Genomic DNA, 10,975 nt, shown 5'->3' on the forward strand with positions numbered 1-10,975 from the left:
GACAGATATTACCTATTGATTTTTGAGCGATCTATAAATGTGTATAGTCATCTAACATAAACTCTACTACAATATAGGACTTTTCTATAATTTACACATTTCATTCATTGTCATACCTTTCTCCATGTCTGATAATTTTAAAATAACTTTTATTTTTATGGACTTATTTGACTCAGGCATCTTTTAAGCATAAAATTAACACCTACACTCATTAAAATGCTTTTCTGTTTGGGGTAAATATTTAGGAGGATTGGGGGTTCCTGGACACTCTAGTGGCTTAAGGAGTATATGAGAACAGGTTAGATGGCTGAACTGTACTCGAATCTTTCTGAAGATAAATAATGAGGTAAAGTGATTATCAAAAAAGTTCGCTCCTGCTGGTAGAGGCTACCTTGACAACACTCATTCATTCTTTTTTCAGTCACTCATTTTCTCATTCACAAATGCACTCATATTGTTATATATTGATACACTGATGAATCTTAGCCATTTCTAATGGAGTTGTTTGGAGACATGTGGCTAGGCCTCGGGTGGACGTGCATGTGTGCTAGAGCCAAAAAAGCAGTGAAGGCCCAAGAATGAGGGCCCATTTCCACCTTGTCTGACCATGGAGAGTTGGAGGTTGCTCAAATTGTTGACAAGCATAGTTTCACATCCCAACTTAGCATGTGATTGCTTAATTCTTTTAACATTAAAATAGCTCATACAAGTAGATCCATGCCATCCTGACAGGTGATCAGGATATGCAAATGTACTTCTGCTTCTTCTTTTGTAACTATGAGGTCACCTGGAGAGTGGCTGCCTTCAGGATACCTGTTGTAGAGCAGCTACACTGCCTAAACAACAGAATGTTAACCATTGCTGTCTCAGAGTGTTAAAGCAATTGACTGAGTTGTCCTTTGCATCAGGTTAATAAAATCTTTTGTTACGTTCTCTCCTGTTTACATTGGGTATACAAGCTATGAAAAAACAAATGCAAGCAATTTCAGTATTTACTGGAATGCCCTCCTGGTGCTCTCTATGGTTTCTGTTCTTATTATTTTTCATGCATCTCCTTATTCTTTACTAATATTTCAAAAATCCCACACCCCTACCCTGGCAGGAGTTATTTTTGTTGAGGCCGGTCCATGAGAAAAAAAACTGCATAGTGTCCTTTATGGGTGAATTATGCTGGGAAGGAATGGCTTTGTCTTGGCTATGACTGAACAACTGTGACCTAGAAACTCATTTTTATCCTCTCCATTTGATCTGGGCTTCAGGCTCAGGTGCTGTTTTGCTGGACCAGAGGAATCCTGAGCACAGATGAACTCATGCACTCATGGGCTTGTTGGATCACAGACCCACGGCTTGGTTGTGATTATAGCATCAGACACTGTGTCCTTCAGTGTCTGTATCAAAGGAACTCAACAGAATCTGAAATAAAGACTCTCATGAACCAGTCACAGACTTTATTTCCAGGTCTTTCGTTAAAGATCACCAAGGACCTAATGCCTATCAAACAAATTTTAAAATCTTTCTGAATTATGAGTTTTTTGCCCAAAATATAGGTTTTTGAAGCTCTCTATTGAGTATAGAGACAGCATTCTAGACAAGGTAACATTACCTACAGAATATGCCTATTAAGAATATAGCACTTGTCCTGGCTCTGGAATCTGCCATCTCTCCCAGGTCCTTCTCACATTTTAACCTCTGTCTTTGCTACCGACAATAAGTTTTCATTCATGTTTTTCACTCTTGTTGTTTTATAATGATGCTCTGACAGTCATTTCCAAAAAAGTTACTTTAAGGTGGCATGTGACAGGAGAGCAGGTGTTTGCCACGAGGTGATCTGTCATGCTGGGTGTCCATCACAGTCCACGAAGAGAGGCCAGTCACCAGCATGGTGTGATCTCTGATGTGGTATCACTTGGAGCATGGGAAGCAGATTCATTGGTTTTATATATAAAGATGACCTGGATACAGTTAGCAGGTCTCTACCATAAATTGATAAGAAGCAGCAAATAATTCCTTTAAGGATGATGGGTTTCCCTCTCAGGTTTAAAAACTGGACAGGAGAGAGATTTACTGCAGATGGAGAATGCTAATACAATTGTGGTTAATTAAGTAAGCAGAAAGGGGCATGTGAGATACATGAGCCCAAACCACCAGGAAACCACAAAGGTATTCCCTATAATCCTGTGTCTGCTTGTTTGTTCCTTATAATTCTAGACCAGTGTGTTAATGGGGAATTATATTTCAATGGCAAAATAATATGCATGGACTCACAGGCTACCTTGCCAAAAAAGAAAAAAAAAAGTCAAGAGGCATTTGACTTCTACTTAGCTTTTCATGGGCTTTTATTTTGGAGATGATTCTCTGAGGAAGGGGTGTGGCCCTGGTGACTAGAAGTCTCTGGTGCCCAGGTAGGGAGACTGAGAACTCAGAGTCATTTGCTTCAGAGCCCATTTCTTTTCTACAGCACAGAGATTCAGCAGTCCCTCTGCCCTGCTGAACTGAGGTCATGAAACTCAGTTTACTATGCGGTGCCGCATTTTGTTTCCTGCAGGCAGGTGAGTTCTGAGCATGTCTCGGCGTGCATTTTAAGGTACGAACCTTAAAAACACGAAACCCTTCTGTCATTGTGACAGGAGTCACTTCCCTTTGTTCGCAGGTCAAGTGAGTGCTGGCATTATTCAGACTCCCAAATCGATGCTCGTGAAGACAGGACAGCATGTGTCAATGAAATGTACTCAGGATATGAAACATGACTCCATGTTCTGGTACCGACAGGATCCAGGGCTGGGGCTGAGACTCATCTACTACTCATATGATGTTGGCATCACTGACAAAGGAGATGTCCCTGAGGGGTACAATGTTTCCAGATCAAACAAAAAGGACTTCTTCCTTATTCTGGAGTCAGCCTCCCCCTCCCAGACATCTGTGTACTTCTGTGCCAGCAGTTATACCACAGAGCTGTGTGCCAGCCTCCTCTCTGCACATAAAGATACATGCAAAGAAGAGGCACCCATCCCTGGAACTCAGTGACATGCTGGAATTCTCAGTGCTGGGAACTTGGAGCTCTGAGTATTTGGGCAGAGCAAACCTGGGCCATGCAAACCTTAGTCTATGCTGAGGGGCATCTTCTGACCAGCTTAGGCATTTTTGGACCAGACCTTGGACTTCAGGCTCTCTTGCTATTTTTCCTCTGATGACTCTTTAATCCTGACTTTGTCTTGAGTCTAAGTATTCCTGGATGGAAAGTGGTTTGTAATTTGGAGATGCATAAACTCTCTGTTTTCTTTGGCACAACATAATGCATTCTCCCTCTGAGATTCAGCTCAAGTCATAGGAAAGGGATCCTTTTGGTCTGTAAACACCCCTTCATCTATGTACTACCTCACTGCTTGACTACAGTGACCTTCCTAGTACAGCTGTACAATGGTGGCTATTTTATTTTTTCTAAATTATGCACAAATGTTTCTTTACTAAGTATAAACTGAAAATGACTGCAGCCTAGGTAAGTTGATTTGACACCATCTAGCACAAGATGGCTTCTCCCGGACTGAGACATTACATCTTTCTCAACCTGCTTTGGTTTCCAGGCACCTCTTCTGAATGAACCTCTTTTCAAGTGAACTGTGCCTATTACTAAGATGTTTCTGTTCTAGGTAACGCTTTCATGACTGTGGTAGAAGTACTCTTTCTACTCACTCATAGCTTTATCTTTTGCTTCTATCTTTTTCTCGAGCTCCCATAATGCTGGAATCTCACAATACAGGATCAACTCAAGATTAATGTGACTGATTAATCCATTCAAAGAAGAGCAGATGAACTCAAAATATGAATATTCACTCTATGACAATGAAGTTGGCATTAGGTGGTAAACAGAGTAGTTTTGTTCTATTGCCTTAGTCTGACCAGTGTAGCATTTGTCTTTGATGTTATACTTTGGTATCTGAATGCTTTTTATACTTTCCAGTATCCAGTCTGGGGTTCAGAATACATAAGAATTAATGAATTTGCAGAGGGGCATTTACGTACTAAACAAGACTAGATGCATTTGTGTGTGCAACCCAGTTTGTCATTCAGCATAGGGATTTCTCATCAACATATGACCCATTCTTTAATGTAAATGTATGTTAAACCTGGAAATATAGTTCAAGCATCTAGGTTATTTCTGAAACTTTAGAAAAATGAAGAAAGCAGGTATTTAACGATATATAGACACCATAACATGGTAACTCTTGGAAAGGAGAACAATTAATTGGGGTGGCTTACAGTTTCAGAGGTTTAGTCTATTATCATCATGGTGGGACTTGGTGTCATGTAGGCAGATTTGGTGCTGGTGCTGTTGGAAAAGGAGCCGAGAGTTTTACATCTTGATCCACAGGAAACAGGAAATGAACTGTGACCCAGTATAACTTGAGCACAGGAGACACAAAGTTCATCCCTACAGTGACACACTTCCTTCAACAAGGTGACACCTACTCCAACAAGGTCACCCCTCCTAATAGTGCCATTCTGATGTGAGATTCCCCTCTGTCTTCTCTGAATATGTTTTATTACCATTAGTTAATAAGGAAACTGTTTCGGTCAATGGCTTAGCAAAGTAAAGCCAGGCAGAAAATCTGAATAGAGCTAGAGAAAGTAGGCAGAGTCAGAGAGACTCCATGTATCTGCTGAAGGAGAAAGATCCAGAAACTTTCTGGTAAATCATAACCTTGTGGAAATAAATATATTAATATAAATGGGTTAATTCAAGATGTAAGAGCTAGTTAGCTAGAAATTTGCCTAAATCACTGGCCAAACAGTGTTGCAATTAATATAATTTCTGTGTGATTATTCAGGTCTGGGTGTCCAGGAAATGAATGAGCAGTCTCTGCCTACACCACTCCATTGGGAGCCATTTTCTTTCAAACCACCATATTTGTATATGCATATATATTTGCTTTAAATACAAAATAGAATTCAAACCTATAGATACCTGTCTTCTTTCCTTTTCAATGGATATGACAGCTCAGGCACATTGAGGATGAAAATAAAGACCCATTCATTGATTTTTTTGTTTTAGAAGAAATGCATAAATGTTTAGTCAGTCACGCATATACTGAAAATGCAATTTGTGTGTTCTTGATACAAGAAGTGAAGTCACCATGGGAACTGCCACGTGGGGAGGAGGGTCACCACAATCTTCCTCTGCTCCTACTCACTAGCATCCAGATTCACTGAGCCTCCATCCTGTACTGACTCTGCCATGGGCATTAAGGTCTTCATTAAGGTGATCTTCTATCTCCTGGGGACAGGTGAGTCATCAGAACATCAACCACTGTCACTCGTGTGTGTGTGTGTGTGTATGTGTGTGTGTGTGTGTGTGTGTTTAATAAACTCTTACCACAACCATTTTCTTTATTCTGTTCACAACTTATGTTTTCACAGACCTCACTAATGCTGGAGTTTCCCAATCTCCCTTGCACAGAATTATAAAGAGGGGACAAGATGTAGCCCTTGAGTGTGATCCAGTTTCTGGCCACAGAGGTCTTTACTGGTACCGACAGAACCTGGGGCAAGGACCAGTGTTCATGGTATCTTTCCAGGATGAGCTTTTATCAGACAAATCTGGGATGCCTAATGATCGGTTCTCTGCAGGGAGGCCTGCGGGTTCCTCCTCCACTCTGAAGATCCAGTCTACAGATCAAGAGGACTCGGGCATATACCTCTGTGCCAGCAGCTTAGCCACAGCATGGCACGGGCGTTTCCTTCCTGCTCACAAACCTCTGGCTTCATTCTTCTCACAGTGTGTAGAGGTTTTAGGCAGATTCAAGAATTACTTGTCCTTTATACAAAGTCATCACCGGGAAATTCACTAAACACTGGCTGTTAATATGGCTGAGAGAAATAATTGAGATCTGTTCCATTTTAGAAGTCTCCAGAGGCAGTTGGGTGATACAGCGCAATGACCAGATATCTTAGCATTGGCTTTCAGACCACTGTAGCCAGTGATCTGTAGAGTCTTGAGGTTGCTACTCATATACAACTTGTGTCACATATAGTGTCCATGATGCCTCTCCTGAAGTTGGTTGATCATTGTGGTATCTGAAATTCCTGCAGTCATGTCTTTCTCCAGTTACATCTTCTACTTTAGCCACATTAGACATCTTAGGTTATATAGAATGGAATTTGTCTTATTTTTTAATTAAAAATCGTTGCTACATTTAATGGCAGTTACTTGGCAAACACACACAAATAGGAATAAGACTTCACTTTGTCTGAATAGTTTGCAGAATATGTGAAGATGTATCTCTGTCTTTCCTTAGTGCCTAAGGCACCTTCTGATTGGTTTAATAAAGATCTGGACAGCCAGTAGCTAGGCAGGAGAGAATAGATGGGACTTCTGGGCAGAGAGAGGAACTCTGGGAAGAATCTGAGGCATCATGCCAGTGAGATGTGGAGAAAGTCAGACATACAGTGTGGAGGAGCTAAGAAGCCATGGGGCTGAACATAGATAAATATAAATAGGTTGATTTAAGTTTTAAGAGGTAGTTGGGGAACAGTGTAAGCTAAGGACAAGCTTTTATACTGAAAAGAAGTCTCCGTGTCATTATTTGCGAGCTGACAGCCCAGTGAAAGTCCATCTCCATCATATAGTAAGCAATTTGGGTTTTTTTCCCACTTTATTTCCATTTCCCACTACTCTTGCCACGACAGTTACATTATAGCACATTTTCTCTCACATTTCAGTGCAGTCTTAATACATGAAAGCAGTAGCTGGAAATTGAATTTTTTGATTCCTGCCTAAGACTTTCAACTTGAAATAATTTCCTTGAGGTTTCTAACTCAAGACGGTGGAATTAGAAATTGGTGTCCTTATTTCTTTTGGTTTAGTTAGTATATGCTGCTACCTATTATTTATTAAAAATACAACTATATTGTAATACGATTATCTTCCCATCTGTAATTGAAGCCAGTTTGTGTTCATGAGACCTAAATGTGTAATGAGAATTGATAATACACCCTGGGTTTCTGCTGCTCCTCAGAGACAGTCCAGCGCTCTAAGACTGCAGCTACCTATTACAGAGCCATTCACATAGGGTGTCCTTGCAAGCTGGTTAGAGGAAGTCCAGTCCCCCGAAAACTTGTTTATCATAAATTAGGGTGACTCTGTATGCCAAATGTCTTTCCTTAAGAATGATGACTTTGGCAAAAAATTGCTCATGTCTTACTTTAAAGATGTCACCCTCAAATATTCCATATTTTGTTTCTCCTGTTTCCTGGGAGCAAATAAAGCTACAATGTGGATGGCAATTGCCTGCCCTTGGTGTGATTCAAGTAATTTCCCTCTTAACTTGGTTTTGACCTTGGCTACCTAGTCCGAGTAGCAGGTTAATCTCTAATTTGTATTCTGGTTTATACAGTGCACATACCTTGGCTGGAAATACTGGTCCATCATAAAATATTTCTACTGCAGACATTGTAAGACATGGGCTCTGAAGATTCTTCTCACATATTTTATAGAGTTTGCTGTTTTGTGCTTCATTCCATAGTCTCACTGATTGGAAGAAGAATTTCTCAGGTTCGTGCTGCTTACAGCACTGGGGAAGGTTTTTGCACTTTAATTATATCCAGACATCACTTCAATTCTTCAGCTTGGTAAGATTTACGACAGCAAAATAATAATCAGTGAGCACCAGGCTAAGTAGATGCTGTCCACGTCTCAGGATGAAGGCCCCTTTGAAGGTTTATTGTTAGCAACAAACTTTTAGTTTAGTTGAAATGAAAGGACAAATAATTGAATATGTGACTAGGAAACAGGTCTTATATGGGATTGAAAAGTGGGAGACTTCCATTTGATGCAGCCAGTATCCAAAAAAAAAAAAAAAAAAAAAAAAAAAAAAAAAAAAAAAAGGAGCCAACCAGGAGCTGGTGCATAGAAACTAAGGAAGTCCAACCACTCAGAGCAATTCTAGCTTTGTGGAGGAAGTCAGACAGGAGCACATTCTGGATATAGAAATAATTTTTGAGGGCTGGCACACAGACAACAAATAGTCAGCATCCAGCAAGCTCTCCTCACTGCCACTATTGTACTAATTTGCATCCATGTAACCTTGTTTCCCACCATTCTGCTATCTCTTCTCTTCCTGCCCCTCAAATCAGTAGGTGTACATTGTATAAGTTACCCACGAACCCTCAGATAATTCACCGAGCCTCGAATTCACACCATCACTTCACCCAAAGTCAGTCGACTTATAAGATATCCTATATTTTTCTTACATTCCCATTTCTATTTTCATACATTTATTTATTTGTTTGTCCATTCGTTCATCCATCCATTTATTTATTTGTTTGTTTAGCTATTTATTGTTTTTTTCAAGACAGGGTTTCGCTATATAACAGTCCTGGTTGTCCTGGAACTCACTTTGGAAACCAGGCTGGCCTTGAACTCACAGAGATCTGCCTGCCTCTGTCTCCCAAGTGCTGGGATTAAAGGTGTGCACTACCATTGCCTGCTCCTATTTTATTTTTTATTCACACATTTGACCTCATTTTGAAAATGATCAGATTTGTGCATATGTGTGTGTGTGTGTGTGTGTGTGTGTGCGTGCGTGTGTGTGTTGTTTGGGCAATTTTGTTTATATTTAATAAGAAACTTACTCTTATGCATCAAATTCTATGTCTTTATTCCTAGTGTTTGTACTAAGCAGCAGTTCTCACGCCTATCCATCTTGTAAAAGACAATTTTAAGGAAATTGTAATAGTTGTGGACCCAATAGTAAAATGAAGGTAGGATAGATGCTAAACATGAACATTCAAAGAGTTCATCAGAACTAGAACTAGAGTTCAGCTCAAAGTTTAAGAAAATTGATCATAAAAAATGTCTTATACTACCTCTGGAATTTTGTCCCACTGACCACTCAGATCTTTCCCAGTGTTCCTTGGGTGAATGCAGGGAAAAATTCCCGTATTGGCCACAAGATGGCACTGAGCTCCACAGATCTCCAGGGAGACTCAGGGCAAGCAGCCAAGGATGGAAGCTTAGATATTTTCGGTTACTAGCTTGAATACAGGTTTCCAAGTGGTGGGAGGATGCCTCTAAACTTTAAAGGGACTCACAGTTGGAGGTTTGGGGCAGGGCAGCCTTGATACCAGGACAGGTGCTGACAACGGAGAAACTCGTCAGCGGAGAAAGGGAAACCGCGGGATCGTGGTTTACCTTCATTTCCGGGTATCGCTGCCAAACTCACTTTTCCTGCGGGCTTTGCTGAGCAAGAGAGCTCTCTGTCGCAGTGGTGGCAGGAGGGAGGTGACATTAAAGGCCCAGCCATCACTCCCAAGCAGAGGAGACTCAGAATTCTTGTCCTCAGTCCTAAGACCACAGCATTCAACTGGGGTAATCCCTTCTCACTGTAACCTACCATGATCCCCACATTGTTTTGTGTGATGCTTTGCCTGCTAAGAACTGGTGAGCTCTGTGTTTTGTTGGAGAAACATCCGTCATCGCTTGCAGTGTTCTGATTTCAAGCCTTTCCTTTTCCCACACCGCACATGTTATTTCTTATTTTGTCTTATGCTTCTTTCTCCAAACAGACCTAACAGATGCTGGAATCACTCAGACACCTAGATACTGGATCGTGCTGACAGGAAGAAAGATGACCCTGGAATGTTCTCAGAATATGAACCACTATTCGATGTTCTGGTATCGACAAAATGCGGGAGAGGGATTGAAGCTCATCTATTACTCAGGAAGTGTTGGCAGCACTACCAAAGGAGATGTCCCAGAAGGATACAGTGTCTCCAGAAACAAGAGCGAGCATTTCCCCCTGGCATTAGGCTCAGCCAGGCCCAGCCAGACCTCCACCTACTTCTGTGCCAGCAGTGAACACAGCATTGCACTTCCAGGTGCTGCCGGCCCAAGAAGGGCAACCAGAAAGTTCAGATGGGCCCTCCTTCCTCAGCCCCTCCCCAATCAAAGGAAAGGTCCAATCTTCCTGAAACTCCTCCCAGCAATGAAATTTCAGTCAGAATGACCTTGTAATGCGGAATCTTAGCGAGAGCTGAGGGCCAGTGTGTGTGTAGATGCACATGTTATTGGATATTACCTTTTCCAATGAGGAGTCCTCTAGTAACTGAGCTGAAGGAATAGTAACTTCCAGTGTGACAATTGAATTTTGTTTTCTCTGCAAAAGAGAAAAGCAGTGTAGGAAGTTCCTGAGCACTCTGAACTTTTCAAACCATCTGGGATTCTCCAGGTTTAACATTATTGCTCATTGTCATCTTGTCCATCAAGTCTGCCGTGATTCCTCTGCAGAAAACAGTATTACGATCAGTTAAAAACATACATGTCTACAAACCCGGAGGAAAACATTAATAGATGTGCCATACAACAGCCTAAGATATGAAGGTGGTCAAGCTGAAGAATTACTGAAGGAAGAATAAACTAGGACCCATGGAGGCAGGACAATGTTTTTAGTCTTATTCCAGTAGATCCAGATAGGAAACTAACACTTGATTTCCTTGTCTTGGATTAAAATATGTGAAAACTTCTGTTGGAAGAGGCCATTTATTGGTTCCCGGCTGCCCAGCTAGCTTAGACCCAAAATAATCACACAGAAACTGTATTAATTAAATCACTGCTTGGCCCATTAGTTCTGGCTTCTTATTGGCTAACTTTTATATTAATTTAACCCATTTCTGTTAATCTGTATATCGCCACATGGCTGTGGCTTACCGGATAAAATTCCCAGAGTCCATCTCCAGAGGCTCCATGGCTTCTCTCTGACTCCACCATTCTTCCTCCCAGCATTCAGCCTAGCTTTCCCCGCCTAGTTCTGTTCTGCCCTGCCATAGGCTCAAAGCAGTTCTTTATTAATCCACGGTAATTATATCAGACAGAGGGAAATCCCACATCAGACTTCAATGTTTTTCTTCGTGACTTTTGAGTAAGCACTCTTCTCCAAGCTTGCATCCCTCCTTAGCACCTGCAGGCAGGAGTCAGTCCACA

General features: G+C 41.2%; 1 protein-coding gene across 1 annotated transcript; it reads left to right on the plus strand.

Annotated features, from left to right (window-relative positions):
- The first annotated feature begins 5,932 nt into the window (after positions 1-5,932).
- On the plus strand, positions 5,933-10,619 carry LOC146889612 (uncharacterized). The gene is made up of 3 exons (XM_087901748.1): positions 5,933-5,982; positions 9,144-9,364; positions 9,562-10,619. The coding sequence occupies exons 1-3, from the start codon at positions 5,933-5,935 to the stop codon at positions 9,999-10,001; spliced, it is 711 nt and encodes a 236-aa protein (XP_087757874.1). The 3' UTR covers positions 10,002-10,619.
- Positions 10,620-10,975: the final 356 nt, after the last annotated feature.

The sequence above is a fragment of the Myodes glareolus genome, chromosome 25, assembly GCF_982192425.1.
Source record: "Myodes glareolus chromosome 25, mMyoGla1.1, whole genome shotgun sequence".
Lineage (NCBI taxonomy): Eukaryota > Metazoa > Chordata > Mammalia > Rodentia > Cricetidae > Myodes > Myodes glareolus.

What these genes read in the sequence shown, in the direction of transcription:
- LOC146889612 (XM_087901748.1), top strand. Translation starts at nt 5,933, where the DNA reads ATGACCAGATATCTTAGCATTGGCTTTCAGACCACTGTAGCCAGTGAT. An exon ending in ACCACTGTAGCCAGTGATCT is followed by an intron (nt 5,983 to 9,143) that starts GTAGAGTCTTGA and finishes CTGACAACGGAG; the next exon opens with AAACTCGTCAGCGGAGAAAG. An exon ending in GACCACAGCATTCAACTGGG is followed by an intron (nt 9,365 to 9,561) that starts GTAATCCCTTCT and finishes TTCTCCAAACAG; the next exon opens with ACCTAACAGATGCTGGAATC.